The sequence below is a fragment of the Garra rufa genome, unplaced genomic scaffold (assembly GCF_049309525.1).
Source record: "Garra rufa unplaced genomic scaffold, GarRuf1.0 hap1_unplaced_047, whole genome shotgun sequence".
NCBI classification, from domain to species: domain Eukaryota; kingdom Metazoa; phylum Chordata; class Actinopteri; order Cypriniformes; family Cyprinidae; genus Garra; species Garra rufa.
In genome coordinates, this window is record NW_027394322.1 from 44,828 (window position 1) to 63,381 (window position 18,554).

The 18,554-nt window shown below is 32.3% G+C and overlaps 1 protein-coding gene across 1 annotated transcript in view; it reads left to right on the top strand.

Annotated features, from left to right (window-relative positions):
- Positions 1-3,523: 3,523 nt before the first annotated feature.
- Positions 3,524-18,554, top strand: part of LOC141315897 (myelin regulatory factor-like) — a 30,505-nt gene continuing 15,474 nt past the window's right edge. The window contains exons 1-11 of the mRNA XM_073832737.1: positions 3,524-3,569; positions 6,824-7,020; positions 7,144-7,203; positions 10,946-11,040; positions 11,266-11,270; positions 11,355-11,445; positions 11,566-11,847; positions 14,403-14,464; positions 15,330-15,552; positions 16,958-17,058; positions 17,144-17,258. Coding sequence (XP_073688838.1) covers positions 3,524-3,569; positions 6,824-7,020; positions 7,144-7,203; positions 10,946-11,040; positions 11,266-11,270; positions 11,355-11,445; positions 11,566-11,847; positions 14,403-14,464; positions 15,330-15,552; positions 16,958-17,058; positions 17,144-17,258 — 1,277 coding nt within the window. The remainder of the gene's footprint in view (positions 3,570-6,823; positions 7,021-7,143; positions 7,204-10,945; positions 11,041-11,265; positions 11,271-11,354; positions 11,446-11,565; positions 11,848-14,402; positions 14,465-15,329; positions 15,553-16,957; positions 17,059-17,143; positions 17,259-18,554) is intronic.

Sequence of the window (18,554 nt, forward strand, 5' to 3'; positions counted from 1 at the left end):
TTCAAATTACCCCATTAAAGCTTTCCAAAGGGTAAATAAAATAAAAAAAAAATTGGATAATTACTGGCCTAGAGAGTCCAGAGAATTGTACAGCAGTTGGTCCAATCCCCTTAAAACTTTGCATGCTTGTTTAGAATCACCTGTTGTATGTGCTCAGTAGGTTTTTATGAAGTTTTGAGTTTTCCTTTAGACTTTATAGGATTTTGAGAAAACTTGTACAGGCTTCTTTTCTAAATGACCCCATTAAACCTTCCCTAAAGGTAAATTTCAACAATTTATTTTTTGACAAATACTGGCCTAGATAGTCCAGAGAATTGTACGGCAGTTGGTCCGATCCCCTTAAAACGTTGCATGCTTGTTTAGAATCACCTGTTGCATGTGCTCAGCAGGTTTCATGATGTTTTGAGTTTTCCTTTAGACTTTATAGGATTTTGCGAAAATTTGGGCAGGCCTCTTTTCTAAACAACCCCATTATAGCTTCCCAAAGCGTAAATTTCAACCATTTTTTTAATTATTGGTCTAGAGAGTCCAGAGAATTGTACAAAACCTAGGACTATTTTTTTTTACATCTTCTCAATCATTTAACAAACAATTTGATCAACAGCAGTGGTTCTAGAGGCAAAGTTGTCCGGAATGAGGAGTTCTGTAGTATAATATGAATATTGTGCCTATTTGTGAAAAACTGCGCAATTTACAATGGTTTACACTCTTGAAAAATGCAATATCACCCCCCAGTGGCTGATTTCTGTCAAATTTCTCTCAGACCTTTGGGGCTGTAAGTCAAACAGGCCCAACGAGTTTCGTTCTAATCGGCCTCCGTTAACCTTGTCTAACAGGTGCTTAAAATTTCAACGACCAATGGCGGCCATGGTTTTATGATATACACAAATGTCCTTGTAGACACTTGTTGCACTTTGGACCAAGGCTGTGCCAACCAATTTTCATGTTGATATGACAAATGGTTGCACAGTTATGACCATGGTACGATTTGTGAACAAAGCAGAGGGGATGGATGCTTTTGAAAACTTTTTTTTTCTCTCTCCATAGGCAGAAGTTGACTTAACTGTTAGTGTAATCTGTTAACAACGCGCATTATAATCATTTGATTCAGACGACTTTAAAGCGCGTATCATAAATAATTCGATTTAGATCGGGATGTAGGAGTGGCTTTGCGGGACGTTTTATCCCCCCCCCCGCAAATCGCACCCTGGTCATAGCCTTTTTTATGTTTTTTCCCCCCCTTATATCACGAACAAGTGGCCAAGTTCTGTGATTTTTTTTTTCCCTGTGACCTCAGATTGAGCTCTTACATAAGTGTTCTGAGTTCGGCAGCGATATCTCATTCCGTTCAGGAGTTATAGGCATTTTACTAAAAGTGGCCCTGCCCCCTTCAAATGTTTTGGTATCCCTTTGCGACAGTGAGTCGAAAGTTCAACTTTCCAGAGAATCTTTCAGCACTGGTTTGGTTCCGATCAGGTGAAAAACCTAGGAAAAGTACAGTACAGACCAAAAGTTTGGACACACCTTCTCATTCAAAGAGTTTTCTTTATTTTCATGACTATGAAAATTGTAGATTCACACTGAAGGCATCAAAACTATGAATTAACACATGTGGAATTATATTTAATTCTATAAAATATTTAATTCTACACTGTAAAAAAAATCCGTAAAATTTACGGTAAAAAACTGGCAGCTGTGGTTGCCAGAATTTTACCGTAAAAAATACGGTAGCAATGTTTTACATTTTAAGGTTTTCACTTAAATTTACAGGTAAATACCGTAATTTCATACTAAAAACCGTAACTCATATAATGGTAATGTACCAACTTTTTGAAGAACTGAAATCTGTTTTGTACCTTTGTAATACAATGATAACCACCTAAAGCAGATGGTGATGACAACATCACATGATGAACCAAAGCCCATCGCACAGAGGTTTTAAATGACAACATATATAGAAGGTGCACAGTGTCATTCACACAAACACTAAACACCATCATGGTAACACATATAAAACTTAAATAATGCAAAAAACATTAATTTGACAACATTAGATGTAACATAAAACACTAATGTACAAAACCACCAAGAAAAAAAATTAAGATGAAGTTATATCAACAAAAAAAAAAAAAAACATCAAATAAAAAAATGAAATACAGGGAATTCTGGGAATGTCAATTTACGGTTATTCACCGCAAATGTTACGTTTCTTTTTCACTTCCAAAAACGGTATACTACCGTAAAATTAAATGCAATGTCCAAAACAGTTTTTCACCGTATATAGAAGGGGAACTTACCGTTAACCATTTCACAGGTTTTTACCGTAGCATTTTTACAGTTTTTTACCGTTAAATTCACTTTCATTTTTTTACAGTGTATATATACTATATATATACTATATATACTTCTGCACAACACAACTGATGGTCCCAACCCCATTTATGAGGCAAGAAATCCCACTTATTAAACCTGACAGGGCACACCTGTGAAGTGAAAACCATTTCAGGTGACTACCTCTTGAAGCTCATCAAGAGAATGCCAAGAGTGTGCAAAGCAGTAATCAAAGCAAAAGGTGGCTACTTTGAAGAACCTAGAATGTGACATATTCATTTTGTTATGTATATAATTCCAAATGTGTTAATTCATAGTTTTGATGCCTTCAGTGTGAATCTACAATTTTCATAGTCATGAAAATAAAGAAAACTTTGGTTCAAAGGTGTGTCCAAGGTGTGTCCAAACTTTTGGTCTGTACTGTAGGCTTTTCAAAAAATGCAAAATACCTGTAAATTTTGCCCTCATGATTGAATCCAAGGATTCCAACGACATAAAACACTTGAGTTTGTGACTCACGGTTTATTAGTTATGAGCAATTTGTTGCACCTCCGTTTATCGTCACTTTATCGTACACTTTGAGTACTACCATGCCTCCAAGTTTCAAGTCTCTACGGCTTACGGTTTGGTCTGCATGATCAGTTAAAAAAAAAACAAATTTTTTAAATTATTAGTATTTTCTAATATTTTTTTTATTTAGTTTAACTTGATGAACTAAAATAACTAAAACCAAAACTAAAGTAAAAATAAAGAAAACTGTATAGATATCTTTAAAAAATAATATAAAATAAGGCAAAAATGCACAACTAAATAGCTAAATAAAAAAAAAACAGAATGAAAACAGGAAATAAACACTCCATTAAAATGTTCGGTAGAAACATTTTTAGATTCTCTTGAGCCTGGTGACTACATCTGTCTATGTTTTGTCTGATTTTACCATTCTCTCATCAGGTCAATGATTGTGCAAATGTTTTCCTCTGTAGCTGTGTGGATACCCAAATGAATGCTGTATTGATCATGGTGATGGTGTATGTGTGTTTTGGTCTTTTTAAGGAAGCCAGGGCATTCTGGGTAGTGTTTACGGTTTGATAATGTAATGGACTTCGCTCGATCATACTTTACTCTGGTGTGAATTAGGGCTTAATGATTAACACGCATAAGAACTCACATACAATCAGTTTCACATGCAGGGATGTGGAGAAACAGGGCATACATGTATGTGTACAGTGCAGAGGGAGGTAAAGAGAGATAGAGGGAGAGAGATATAAATGGAGACGGAGGAGGAGATGTGTGGTATATTGTTGACTGTGATTAATGAGCTCTCGAGGGAGCGGTTTTAGTTTGCCCCCTCGGTGATGCCGAATGCTTTAGTTTAGAATCATCAGTTCTCCATGCAAAACCTACTTAAGTAGCCAATCATAAACAAGAAACAGATCTAAAGCTTTTTCAAAAAGTCCAGTTACAGTGTGTTAACTGTCATTTACTGTAACAAACGAGTTTGGAGTCTCTTCTGCTCACTAAGGCTGCATTTATGTAAAAAAATACAGTAAAAATAGTAATATTATGAAATAATATTACAATTAAAAAAAATGTTTTCTATTTGAATATATATTGAAATGTAATTTATTTCTGTGATGCAAAGCTGAATTTTCAGAATTTCTTCAGTGTCACATGATCCTTCAGAAATCATTCTAATATGCTGATTCACTGCTGAAGGAACATTTATTATTATTATTATCATATTGAAATGAGTTAATATTTTTGTGGAAACTGTAATAAATTTTCACGGACTGTCATGGAATTTGCCAAATTTTGGATGACTAAATCAAAAGTAGGTCAGTACACTTAAATCAAAATGTGAAATAGGCTAATGTCTGTGAATATTAAACCACAAAAATACTATTTAAATATAAATCCTGCATGTTCTTTTGAGAAAAACAATCATCGTATCATATACAAACAGAAACTTAAAGGTCTTCAAAGCAACCCATCAAAATAAAAAGTTTGGTTTAACTTGAAGAAATTGTGACAGAAATTTGTGACCCTGGACAACAAAACTAGTCATAAGGGTCAGTTTTTGAGACTGAAAATTGATTTGAAAATCTAGAATCTGAGGTTGCAAAAAAAATCTAAATATTGAGAAAATCGCCCTTAAAGTTGTCCAAATTACTTTTTTTTTTTTTTAAGCAATGCATATTACTAATCACAAATTAAGTTGTGATGTATTTACTGGAAAAAAAAAATCAAATATTTTTATGGAACATGATCTTTACTTAATATCCTAATTATTTATGCCATAAAAGAAAAAATTATATATTTGACCCATACCATGTATTTTAAGCTATTACTACAAACACACCTGTGCTACTTAAGACTGCTTTGGTTTTGTGGTCCAGGGTCACATAAATTATTAATTTGATGATAGTACAACTACTAATAATACAATTTTTATTAAAGCCTTATCTTTTAAGCAACTTTTATGAGAAAAATTATTTACCAAAATTTACTTACCAGAAAAATATAAATACTCAACACAGTATTTCTGAAAAATAAATAAATAAATGAAATATTTAAAAAAATAATAATAATAAATGTATAAAATTAATAATTTAGATATGCTTTTGATTATTAAAGTTTAATGAAATCCAGAAAATGAATGAAATACACAGAATTTGCTGTTAAATTGTGTAATTTACATGATTTCAATGCTTTTTGATTCATATTTTTTAAATTTAACCATTTGAGTCTAGAAAAAATTAATTGGGATAAAATAAAACGGAAAAAAGGAACTTGGAAAAAAATAAATAAAACAGAATTTGGAAAAAAATAAAACAGATTTCATATGGCCCTAACTGTGACATTTTGAGTTGATTTAGTGATGCTTAAAAGTTTTAAAACAAGCACATGAAATTATTCACAAATATATAACAACAGGAACAAATTGTTGTCGCTGTTTTTAATAATTTGCTGTTAAATTGTGTAATTTCAAATCAAAAATTTAAAAAATCATGCTTTTTGATTAAAAAAACATGCTTTTTTATTCATATTTTTTTTTTATTTACAGTTTTTTACAGATGCTAGGACACATTTCTCAATACTTAGGTCACTTTTGCAAAACTCTTCACACAGTGAGCACAACAGAAGTCTATGTGGGCTAAACTGAGGATCAATTATCATTGTTTTGGCACAAAATGCATTCAGTGACTACATCTCTCAAATTTCATGAATTCTTTTCTCACTCAGACACAACAACTACCAAAAACCTTTGTACGTACAGGACATTTTGCACATGCTTACATACTGTTTTCAAAACTGTTAAACTTATGTTCAAAACAATAACATAATGCAAAACTGAATAATACAGCAAAATTCAACAGCAATATTTTATTGAAACATATTTCAAATCTAAAAATGCAGTAGATTAGCATTACTATTGTATCTGTATCAGTGGATGGTGTGTATACAAATTCTTGTATTTTGGAATTACTTAGTGAAAAAAATAAATAAATAAACAACATAAAATATTGACGAATTCTGCATCATGTCTGATTCATTCCAGTAACATATATTGCAGTTATAAACAATATATATTGCAATTATAAACAGAGATGTGTCCTTGTTTTACACAAGAAAACACTGTGTAATGCTACATGTTGTTAGTGTTTTTTAGCTCATTGATTTGTGGGTGACAAAGTGTGTTTGTCGGCTGTCAACCTTTGCTAGTGTTCTGGAAGAATGAGTTTATTTGAGACCTGAATAAAGTGTTTTGGTAGTTGTAGTGCATTTTGAATGTGAAATGAACTGCTTTGCCAAGCTGAAAGTCGGTTAGGAGAATTGTGGGAAGAGTTTTGCAAAATTGACCTAAGTATTGAGAAATGTGTCCTAGCGTCTGTAAAAAACTGTAACCATTAAAACAGAGTATTGAAAAAATAATTTGGGGGAGAAAAAAAACTGAATCCAGAAAAATAAAACTTGGAACTTGAAAAATAAATAAATAAAATGTTTAAGTGGTTTAACGTTAAAGTTTAAAAGTTTTATTCACACATATTCAACACTGAACAGGAACAAAGGGTTTTGAGCTTGCAGATTTAACTCCGTGTGATGGAATAAAACAATTATTTCACAGTGTAGCAGGTGACAACACGTTTAATACTCTTCACAGATCATAAGCGAACACACACAATTGCACTGTAAAAAAACAAAAAATTGTTGTTTCAACTTAAAATAATTTGTCAACTACAATATTTCAGTTGTCACTTAAATTACCATTAAGTAACTTAAAATTTCAAGTTGACTAAACTAAACATTTTAAGTCAGCAGGGTAACAAATTATTTTAAGTTGAAACAACATTTTTTTATATACAGCGTGGTCTGAACATGATAATTACTAAAAAAAAAAAAAAAAAACATTTTACGAAACTCTGTTTTTTTGCCCAACAACATCTCTCTCGCTTTGTCTCCTCCTCTGCTCCCCCACTCCCGTTCCCGTCAGTCAATCTCGCAGCCGTTATCAGCGCGGGTCTGGCAGATTTAACGCAGGAGGATGGAAACATCTGGATCTTATTTAGTAAAATCATCCCTCTCTGTTTCTCTCTGCCCTGCTGGCACACTCATAAAACCTTCCGAGCAGAGACCCCAACCGCTGCACCTCCAAAACATTACGTCACTGCTGGTTTCATCACTCGTTTTGTACAGAAAAAAATACATTTTTTGATTTTATGGCACAGTTGCTTTGACTCTTGGTTTATACCTGGTGTAAACATTCGATGACAGGCTTACACTGGCTTATAAGTGGATCATGATGTTTCACAGGTGGATCGGGTGTTTATTGGTCACGATGACAAGTTGTTGGAAAGGGATTTGGGATATTTTGTGAGTCAGGATTGTGTTGGCTTTCTGTAAATGGTCGGGATATCCACTGGGGTGGGATGTGAACCCTCTTAGGCTGTGGGAGGCTGATGGAGCAAAGAGTTTTCCCAACACTAACACTGGAATTCTTCACATTCCGTCTTCGTTAGTGGCCTAATCTATCAAAGAGAGAAAAAGAGAGAGAGAGGGGTTTAATGGGGGTCTCTACATACCCGACTACACCTCCACCTGACCTTGGACTGATTCTTCTCATTCTCTCCATCCTTTGCTGCCTTGCCTTGCTTTCTTTGTGTAATTCATAAATCTGTACCTGTTGTTGAAACTTGCACTTCAGTGATTGCACTGATTACATTTATGCAGAGGTGGGTAGAGTACCCAAAATCTGTACTCAAGTAAAAGTACAAGTACTTATGGAAATATTTACTCAAGTATGAGTAAAAGTAACAATCTTAATAGTTACTTGAGTAAGAGTAAAAAAGTATCCGATGAAAAAAGTACTCAAGTAGCCAGTTACTAGTTACTTCTTGATATGAAGTGAAGACCCTGAATTTCAAACTGTTTGGAAAGCTTCCGCACACCTCTCCTTGAAAACGTTATAATTGTGTATATATATATATATATATATACATATACATACACAGGGCTCGCAAAATTTCTGGTAGCCCTTCAGGCAGGTACTCTTCAGTTTTTGGTAGCCCGAAAATTAATTTAACTAGCCCAAATAAAAAAAGACCTTTTTTTTTAATATAGAAAATCAGATAGGAGTCTAATCAAAAATGTTTTTAATACACAAATATAAACAAATATCAAGGAAGTAATTTTATTTCATTATATTTATTTCATTTAGTGTATCTGCAGAATTTTTAAATATTAATTTAAAGCAATTCATAACCATTTTTAAGATCTGCAAAATTAAAATAAACAGTAATGGGATTGGACAATGTAACGTAGAATATTAAGCCATAAAATGGCATGATTTAAAATTCAGATACAGTTTCACACAAAAACAAAATATGTTGCACTATGGCATTTCATCCTTTATAACATTAAAAGGGATAAATTGAGTATATAATTTATTTGAAACATAAATATTACTGTACTTGTTTAGATGTTTAGAAGGCACCTTAACTTTTTACATTTACAACTCTGTGTTTGCTGCATAAAAACATGGGTCGATGATTGCAATCATTTGACCATAAACAGCTGAAAAAAATGTATGAAAAATTAATTATCTGTCACGAGGGGGCGCTTTAGGAGCGCTGAAATATTACGGTTTCCATAGTAACAGCTGTATACAGCAGTATTAACGCAGTTTTATCAGACATGAAATGAAAATTCCAACGACACAGGAACGCCATCAAATGTAGCGAAGTAAAAGTAAAGTTTTTTCACTATAAATGTACTTGAGTAAGAGTAAAAGTACCTATCTTTAAATATAGGCTACTCTAAAAGTACTAGTTACCCCAAAAATTTACTCAAGTAAATGTAACGAAGTAACGTTAAATGTAATTCGTTACTACCCACCTCTGCATTTATGCCTTTTATCCAAAGCGACTTACAAAAGAGGAACAAAACCACTTCCTCATTTTAGTATCAAGATTTATATGACTGTGTCAGGAACAGTGTATATGTCTATATATTGTGTGGTGTATCTGATTTTTCAGATTTTAATCACCTCTTCATTCTTTAATCATCCCTTCTGTCATTTAAATAGTCGTGCAGTGTGACAAATCAGAACTTTTATCAGAAATACACTACCAGTCAAAAGTTTTTGAACAGTAAGATTTTGTCTCTTCTGCTCGACAAGCATGCATTCATTTGATCCGATGTACAGCAAAAACAAGTCAAATTTTGAAGTATTTTTACTATTTAAATTTCTATTTGAATATATTTAAAAATGTAATTTACTCCTGTGATTTCAAAGTCTCATGATCCTTCAGAAATCATTCTAATATGCTGATTTGCTGCTCGAAAAACTCAAACTTTTTTGTTGAAAACGGCTGAGTAGATTTTTTTCAGTTTTCTTTGATGAATAGAAAGTCCAGAAAAACAGCATTTATCTGAAATACAAATCTTTTGTAACATTATAAATGTCACGTTTGATCTATTTAAAGCATCCTTGCTAAATAAAATTATTCATTTCTATAATCTCCCACCAAAAAATAAAGTGTATGTATATAGTGTATAATGTTACAAAAGCTTGTTATTTCTGATAAATGCAGATCTTTGGATTTTTCTATTCATCAAATAATCTTGAAAATGTACTTAACTGTTTTAAATATTGATAATAATAATAATAAATGTTTCTTGAACAGCAAATCAGCATATTAGAATGATTTCTGAAGGATCATGTGACACTGAAGACGGGAGTACTGCTTTGATCACAGGAATACATTACATTTTAAAATATATTCAAATAGAAAGCAGTTCTTTTAAATAGTAAAAATATTTCACAATTGTACTGTTTTTGCTGTACTTTGGATCAAATAAATGCAGGCTTGGTGAGCAGAAGAGACTTAATTTTTATTTATTTATTTGCATTGCTATTTCTGCATTACTATTTATTTTTTATATAACATGTTTGTTTTTTATTATGTCGTTATTTGTATTATTAATTGCTTATATTTCACAATATACAGCATTTTAAATTTTACATTTACACCTAAGGAAAATAATATAGCATTTTTATTTGTATTTTCACTAGTTTTTTATTATTTTAAAATATTTTACTCTTTTTTTACAATAATAATGTTAAAATACATTAAATAAAAAAGTAAAATACAAAATATATAAATATAATAATAATAATAAATATGTTTTATTTAAAGGTGAATAATTTTCATATGGGTTCATAATTTGCAGTAATATCTATAAATTAGATAAATGTATTTTATGTTGAATCTATTGCACTATTGAACTTTATAGACAACCAGGCACATGCTGAAAATTATGTATATTATATATTTGTTGTAATTTTTTAACCCAATACATGCACATACACTACCTGTCAAAAGTTTTTGTACAGTAAGATTTTTAATATTTTTAAAGACATTTCTTCTGTAAAATTGTGAAATATTTTTACAATTTAAAACAACTGTTTTCTGTTTGAATATATTTTAAAAGGTAATATATTCCTGTAATTTCAAAGCTGAATTTTTAGCATCATTATTCCAGTCACATGATCCTTCAGAAATCATTCTAACATTCTAAATTGCTGCTCAAAAAACGTTCATTATTATTCTGCTGAAAACAGCTGAGTAGATTTTTTTTCATATTTCTTTGACAAATAGAAAGTTCAGAAGAACACCATTTATCTGAAATAGAATCTTTTGTAACATTATTAATGTTTTTATCAACACTTTTGATTAATTTAAAGCATCCTTGCAAAATAAAAGTATTCATTTCTATCATGTCTTTCCCCCCTCAAAAAAAAGAAAAGAAATCTGAATCCTGACACTGAAGACTGCAGTAATGATTACATTTAAAAATATATTCAAATAGAAAACAGTTATTTTTAAATAGTAAAAAAATTCAAAAATGTACTTTTTTTTCTGTACTTGCAGGCTTGGTGAGCAGAAGAGACTTCTTTAAAAAACATAAAAAAAAACTTGTAGTGTACCTTTTTTTAAATATATTATACAATGCATAAAGAGAAAGATTATGCAAGAGATTATGCGAGAAAAGGTGCTTTATTTGGCTTGAGTGTGCAGGGTCTGTTAGCCTGGGTGAGAGTGACCTATTGCAGGTGTTGCAATGGAGTGATTACAGCGATGGGTCATGTGGTGGAGATTTGGAGAGATTTGGTAAAGAGGTGGAGAAGGGGGTCAGATGCATAAAGAGGTATGGATTGAAGGAGAAAGAAAAGCTACTTTGATACAAAACTTTAGTTTTTTTTTACAATTTGTGCTGTGTCTATTAACCTCCAAGACATTTATGATTCCATTGACCTCATTTGTGATCACTAGTTTGAACTTCATTAATCTGGCTATTAATGATCAGAAGTGTTGCAAGCCACATAAAACCATCTGCTTCCTTTGTTGTGAAACTGTTATTTTATCACTGTAGAAACGGTGCGTAGGAACACGATGCTCATCCTCCTCTCTCACTCTCTTCTTATACCTTTCTGTGTCTCTCTCCCTCTATTTCCCTTGAAGGTCATGATATTAACAGCTCTTTGGAGCCAACAAACATTGACACTAGTATCTTGGAGGAATACATCAGCAAAGAGGACGACAGCACTGACATGTAAGAATCTGGAAACGGCTTGTACCACTCGGTACACCAAATTAGTTCTGGTGATGTGCTTATTTTGATGAAAATAAATCATATTGGCCTATCATCTGGTGATTTGTTTTTTTCTCCTAGTTGTTTCACGGAGGTTCACAGCGCCCCGGGACCCCAGTATCCCTCGCCCCAGGCCGGGGCATCCTCTTCAGGGGGGGTAGGGTGTGGCGTGAGCCCCCCAATCCCCCTGCGCCAGGGCGTTGTCCCATCTCTGCCCCAGCCCTGCCAAAACCCCTATCCGCCTCCACCACCACTGGGCCATCTCAGACACAACTACCCCTGTCTGGGGCAACAGCAGAGCCAAGCACCCCAACACCAACAGCCACACGTCAAACCGGACCACCGCGGACAGTACGCACCGGGGTAAGAAGCAAATGTGGCAGCAGACGCCTTGGACTTTTTCACCTAGGACTGGAGACGTAATTTTCCCATGACGGTTATTTTTATTTTTTTTAATCCTGTTAATACATTCCTATTAAAAACATACTACTGCATGTGTACACTGCAAAAAATGGCTTTCTTACTTAGATTTTTTGTCTTGTTTCCAGCCAAAATATCTAAAAATTCTTAAATCAAGAAAGATTTTTCTAGATGACTTATTATTGTCTTGTTTTTTTTTTTTAGAAAAAACGATATATAATACAAACTCACACAAATTCATACAAATTAGCCACCAATTCTCAAAAATATTTACATAAAATAGTTACAAATTGCTGTGAACACAATAGTGCCATTTCAGAATCATAATACGTCAAATCTAAGTGACGTTTAATTTCACTGGTCATGAAGGTAGTACAAAACTATTTACTAGTACTACTACTAGTTCTAACTATTACAAAGTATTTTTCAAGGTGGTAATTTTATATGAATCCGTACAATGTGATTTGTACTATTAAACATATGATATTTAGAAAAAAGTACACTACCAGTCAAAAGTTTTTGAACAGTAATATTTTTTTATCGTTTTTTAAAGAAGTCTCTTCTGTTCACCAAGTCTGCATTTATTTGATACGAAGTACAGCAAAAAAAAATCTGAAATATTTTTACTATTTAAAATAAAGTTTTCTCTTCTGAATATATTTTAAAATGTCATTTATTCCTGTGATTTCAAAGCTAAATCATTTTGCTGTAGTTTCCTGTATTTTGGATCAAATAAATGCAAATAATTGTTTAAAAAAACTTTTGACTGGTGGTGTATGACGGTTCACTTCTAAACTTATCTATCAGTGAGACTCAAGCAGATTGTACGAAAATCGACAAATTCATATGAATTAGGGTCAGGGTCAGAAATTATATTTGCATATTTTACATTTGTGAAGGCAATTTTTTAAATTTCCTTAATCTTATAAAAACCATACTATGTTGCCTTTAATGTCAAATATTTAAATTTACCCAATTACTTTAATCAATATTTTAAACTGTTTTAAAATCACAAACCGGATGTCACAGGCCTATGACGAAAAACCATTATTGTATATTATTGCTCTTTATATTGCAATAATGATTATTAATATAATTTATTACTTTTTTATCACTTTTTTATTAGATAATTTTTATTTTATTTTATTTTTATATTTTTTCAATGTGACATTTAGTATTACTAATGCAATTTTAGAAAACCCATTTGGTTTCAATTTTTAATTTATATCTTGACTTGTTTGTTTTTTAGCATTTTAGCATCAATTTTAATTTACATCTTGATTTATTTTTTATTTTTTTTATTTTAGATTAAAAAAGAATAATAATTTAGATTTAATATTATTTTATTTTATTTATTTTTATGTGACATTTAGTCATTTTAATACAATTTTAGAAAACTTATTTAGTTTCATTTTCAATTTATATCTTGACTTGTTTGTTTTTCAGCATTTTAATTTAGGTAAGAGTTAGGTTATTTAAATATATTAATAACTATTTAGTAATTTAAATACTTTCAAGTCATCCTGCAGCCTGCTTGGAAATTTGCTGAGGACCCTTAGTTGGCCCCTTATTTTATTTTATTTTATTTTATTATTTATTTTTTTATTAATGTATTTTTAATATACTAAATATTGCTCTTTATATTGTAATAATGATTTTTAATATCGATATAGAAAACAATCTAAAACATTTTTGACGAGCACATCACATTTTGTCTTCACAGACAAACATCTCCATTTCGTTAGCCAAGTCTAGCGCAAGTTAATCAGTGAAGCTATGAAATTAATCTTTTATTTACATTGTATAGCACAGTGTTGTTTATGCACTTTTTCAGCGCTGACTACTCTAAGCACCTCTGATTGGCCAGCGCATTCCTAAGTTCAACAGAAACGCATTTGATTGGTTAAAATGCTCAACGCTGACCGCGAACTGACACATTTAATTCATTTTCACATTTAATTTTAATCGCGACAGCTGTAATGCGTTGCTTATTTCTGCAGGGGCATTTTTTTTTCATTTTGGTGGCATTCTTGCCACAAGCCCTCATTAATTTCTAACCCTGGTTACAAATCACTGTAAGTTTATGTTGATACATTCAATACACGAAATAGTGCAGTTGCATCAAAATTTCTGAATCATAGTACGTCAAATAGTTTGCCCCTCCTCTTTGATATGCCCCGCCTCCTCATTCCGTATGGCCTCAGATAACCCTCCGCAGCTCAGAATAAGGCTGAGTAAGACAGATGGAGGAGTGAACTGGGAATAAACACAAAGACACAAGATGAACGGGTCAGGTCTGATAACCTGTGGGGAGTTGTGCAATCACTAATGCTGTTTTTTAATGTTGACCAAAAGGAGGCAGCAGGTATGTTGTTAGTGAGCTTTCTGATGGGTTTCTAATTAAAACATGAGTCTTGTTGAGCTGAGCTGTGCTGTTATTTTAGTAAGTGATCAGATACATTGATGTATGTAAAATGCGTTTAATGTTATTGTTGCAGAACGCTTCCCGAGTCCCCTCCTGACTCCAGCTCAGAGCCATATTCACCCCAGCAAGCCAACGGTAAGTTCAGTCCACCTGAATTGTTTAATGTGAATCGGGTTTTATAAATCAAGATGGCAAGTTATTTAAGATTCTTTAAAAAAAAAAAAAAACATATATAAAAAGTTGTTTCAGAATTTTAAATGCATTGTTGATAAATGTGAACATGAAAAATTAAAGTAGTTCACTTTCAGAACAAAAATTTACAGATAATGTACTCACCCCTTTGTCATCCAAGATGTTCATGTCTTTCTTTCTTCAGTTGTAAAGAAATTATGTTTTTTGAGGAAAACATTTCAGCATTTCTGTCCATATAGTGGACTTCTATGGTGCCCCCGAGTTTGAACTTCCAAAATGCAGTTTAAATGCAGCTTCAAAGGGCTCTAAATGATCCCAGCCGAGGAAGAACGGTCTTATCTAGTGAAACGATGTTATTTTCTAAAAACATTTACAATTTATATACTTTTTAATCTCTACATAGAATACACACAGAGCTAGGCAAGACGAGCATTTGAGGTTAAAAAGTATATAAATTGTAATAAAAAAAAAAAATAACCAATCGTTTTGCTAGATAAGACCCTTCTTTCCTCGGCTGTGATCGTTTAGAGCCATTTGAAGCTGCATTTTGGAAGTTCAAACTCAGGGGCACCATAGACGTCTATTATATGGAGAGAAATCCTGAAATGTTTACCTCAAAAAATATAATTTCCTTACGACTACAGAAAGAAAGACATGAACATCTTGGATAACAAGGGGGTGAGTACATTATCTGTCATTTTTTGTTTTGAAAGTGAACTACTCCTTTAAGGGCAGAAGGTTTAATAAAAACTTATTGAAAGAAATATTGAATGTAACTTAATGTCTGCTTATTTATTTTCCGCATTAGATCCGCACATGCTCAGGACAATGACGCCAGAGAACATGTGTCACATGACCAGTCCTCCGCCTCTCTCCACACATTCCCACTATCCCAGCATGCACCGGGACATGTACCTCAAGCCAGAGCCCATGATCTCGCAGTATCCGATTGGTCCAGGCAGCGGCGGGGGCGGAGACATGCAACAGAGTCAGATGCTACATCAGCTCCTGCAACATCCACAAGGACCAGAGTAAGAGAGAGAACCAAAAGAACATTTATCATTTTTTATTTATTTTTGTTATGTGACATTTAGTAGTACTAATACATTTTCATAAAATCCATTTGGTTTCAATTTTAATTGACATCTTTATTTTTTATATATTTTTTTATTTTAGATTAAAAAATTTTTTTTTTAGATAAGTTAGATTATTTAAATATATTAATAATAATTTAGTCATTTAAATACTTTCAAGTCATCCTGCAGCCCACTTGGAAGTTTGCTGAGGACCCTTAGTTGGGCCCTTTTTTTTTTTTTTTTTTTTTTTTTTTTTATATGTGACTTTTAGTACTAATACAATTTTAGAAAACCCATTTGGTTTCAATTTCAGTTTATATCTTTACTTGTTTGTTTTTTAGCATTTTAATTTAGATAAGAGTTAGATTAAATATATTAATAATAATAATAATAATAATAATAATATTTTATTTTATTTTATTTTATTTTAATTCAGATAAGAGTCAGATTATTTAAATATTATTAATAATTATTTAGTAATTTAAATTCTTCCAAGGGATCTTACAGGACCCGTTGTTGGCCCCTTATTTTATTTTATTTTATTTTATTTTTTTTATGTGACATATAGCAGTACTAATACAATTTCACAAAACCCATTTGCCTTCTATTTCAATTTACATCTTGATTTATTTATTTTTTAGCATTCTGATTTAGATATGTTAGATTACTGAAATATATTAATAATAATTTAGCTATTTAAATACTTTCAAGTCATCCTGCCGCCCACTTTATTTTATTTTTAATTTTATTTCATTTAAAAAAAAATTATTTTATGTGACATTTAGTAATAAAACAATTTCACAAAACCCATTTGCCTTCTTTTTCAATTTACATCTTGATTTATTTGTTTTTTAGCATTTTAATTTAGATATGTTAGATTATTGAAATATATTAATAATAATTTAGTAATTTAAATACTTTCAAGTCATCCTGCAGTACACTTTATTTTATTATTTTATTTAAAAAAAAATTTGTGACATTTAGTCGTACAAAGTTTGCTGAGGACCCTTAGTTGGCCCCTTATTTTATTTTATTTTATTTTATTTTATATTTGTTTTTATTTTAATTTATTTAATCAGATTCAGTAACTATTACAATGTCAAAAAAAAAAAAACCTAGTGGTTTGCTAACTTTGTTAAATGTGAAAACAAATTATTTCAATCTTCACGTGTTTTTTATCATTTTAATATAGATTAGAGTACTAATACTAAATAACTGCAGCCTCTTTGGAAGTTTGCTGAGGGCCCTTAGTGGGCCCCGGCCCTGGTTGAGAACCACTGCAGTAGAGGTAGAGTTGGACTAGCAGTGTCAAAGATCTTAATTTTCCACATCAGCAAATAAATGCTCTGTTTCTCTCCAGTGGAATCCCTGTACATCCAGCAAAGAAGAGAAAACATTCAGACTCACCCAACAGCACTCTCAACTCTCAGATTCTCACAGGCATCATCAAACAAGAGCCAGGTACATGTATGTACACACACGCAGATACATCAACACAATTGCATTTTCAGCGCTACATGACGAATGTGCAATCATGCTTTCACAGGTTTGATGCAGGATGCTGAAAACTCATATCTGGATCCAAACTACCAGTGCATAAAGTGGCAGCCACACCAGCAGAACAAATGGACTACATTATACGACTCCAGTGGAAAAGAACTGTGGGTGCTGCTCAGCTCTTACACACCTCTGCATTTAGATTTATGACAGCAGTGAGAAATTCATCAAGGGCAAGAGTGTGTGTTTGGGATTTAATGGGGTATAAGGAGGTATCAGGCTGTACTAAAAGAGAGAGAAGAGAGCGAGAGATAGATGGCAGAGGCCAGGGAATTCCTATGAGGTGAGAAGCATGTAGGAGTGAGAGCAATAGCAGAGATCTGGCTTACAAGAGAGAGGAATGAGGATGAACAGAGAGAGAATGATCTGGCAGAAATGGCATGACTTTTGTACCACAAAATTGGTTGAATTAATTTAATTAATAATTATTTGTACAATAATTCCAATTTATATTAGTAAAATTAACTATCATATGAATAATTGTTTATCAAATGAACTATTTTAAAAAATAGATGGTGTTATACAAAGGCGTAAGTTTGGTTTTGGCATTGGTGGGGACATAATCGCAGACAACAGATATTTAACATTGCTACACTTTTACCATAGTAAAACCATGGTTATTTTTTTTCTTGCTTGCTTTTTCTTTGTTTTGTTTTTTATAATTGTATTAAATTTAAAGTTATGATCTAAATCAAATGATTTGCACTCCAATGTTCAGATCTGAATCAAAAGATTTGCGAACCCGCCCCAAAGTTCCAATCTTATTCAAAATATTTGTGATCCACCCTCTTTCGTAACCCATTATTTTCATTTCAGATCGCAAAATGATTCGCAAACCCGCTTCAAAGTTCCATTCTACATAAAATGATTTGCCAACCCGCTCTGAAGTCCCAATCTGAATCAAAAGATTCATATCCCACTCCGAAGTTCCAATCTAAGTCAGATGACTCGCAATCCGACGTCCCAATCTGAAAATATGGATTGCGTATCATCATTTAGTTTGAGACTTCCGAGACTCTGATGTTCCAATCTGAATCAAAAGCTTTGTGAACCCGCTCCGAAGTTCCACTAGAAATCAAATTATTTGCAATTCACCTCCTGAAGTTCTGGTCTGAATCAATTTGTAAGCCATCATAGCAAATCATTTTATTTTATCTTTTTATTTATTATTTATTTATTATTATTTAGATCAGGATTTCGAAGTGCAGTTCGCAAATCATTTCACGAATTGAATGATTTGTGAACCGTGCTACAAAGTCCCGGTCTAAATCAAATAATTTGCGATATGCAAAGTTCTGATCTAATTTCAATGAATGATTCGCGATACGCAAAGTACCATTCTGAATCAAATGATTCACTCTCCGATGTTCCGATCTAAATAAACCCGCTATGAAGTTTCA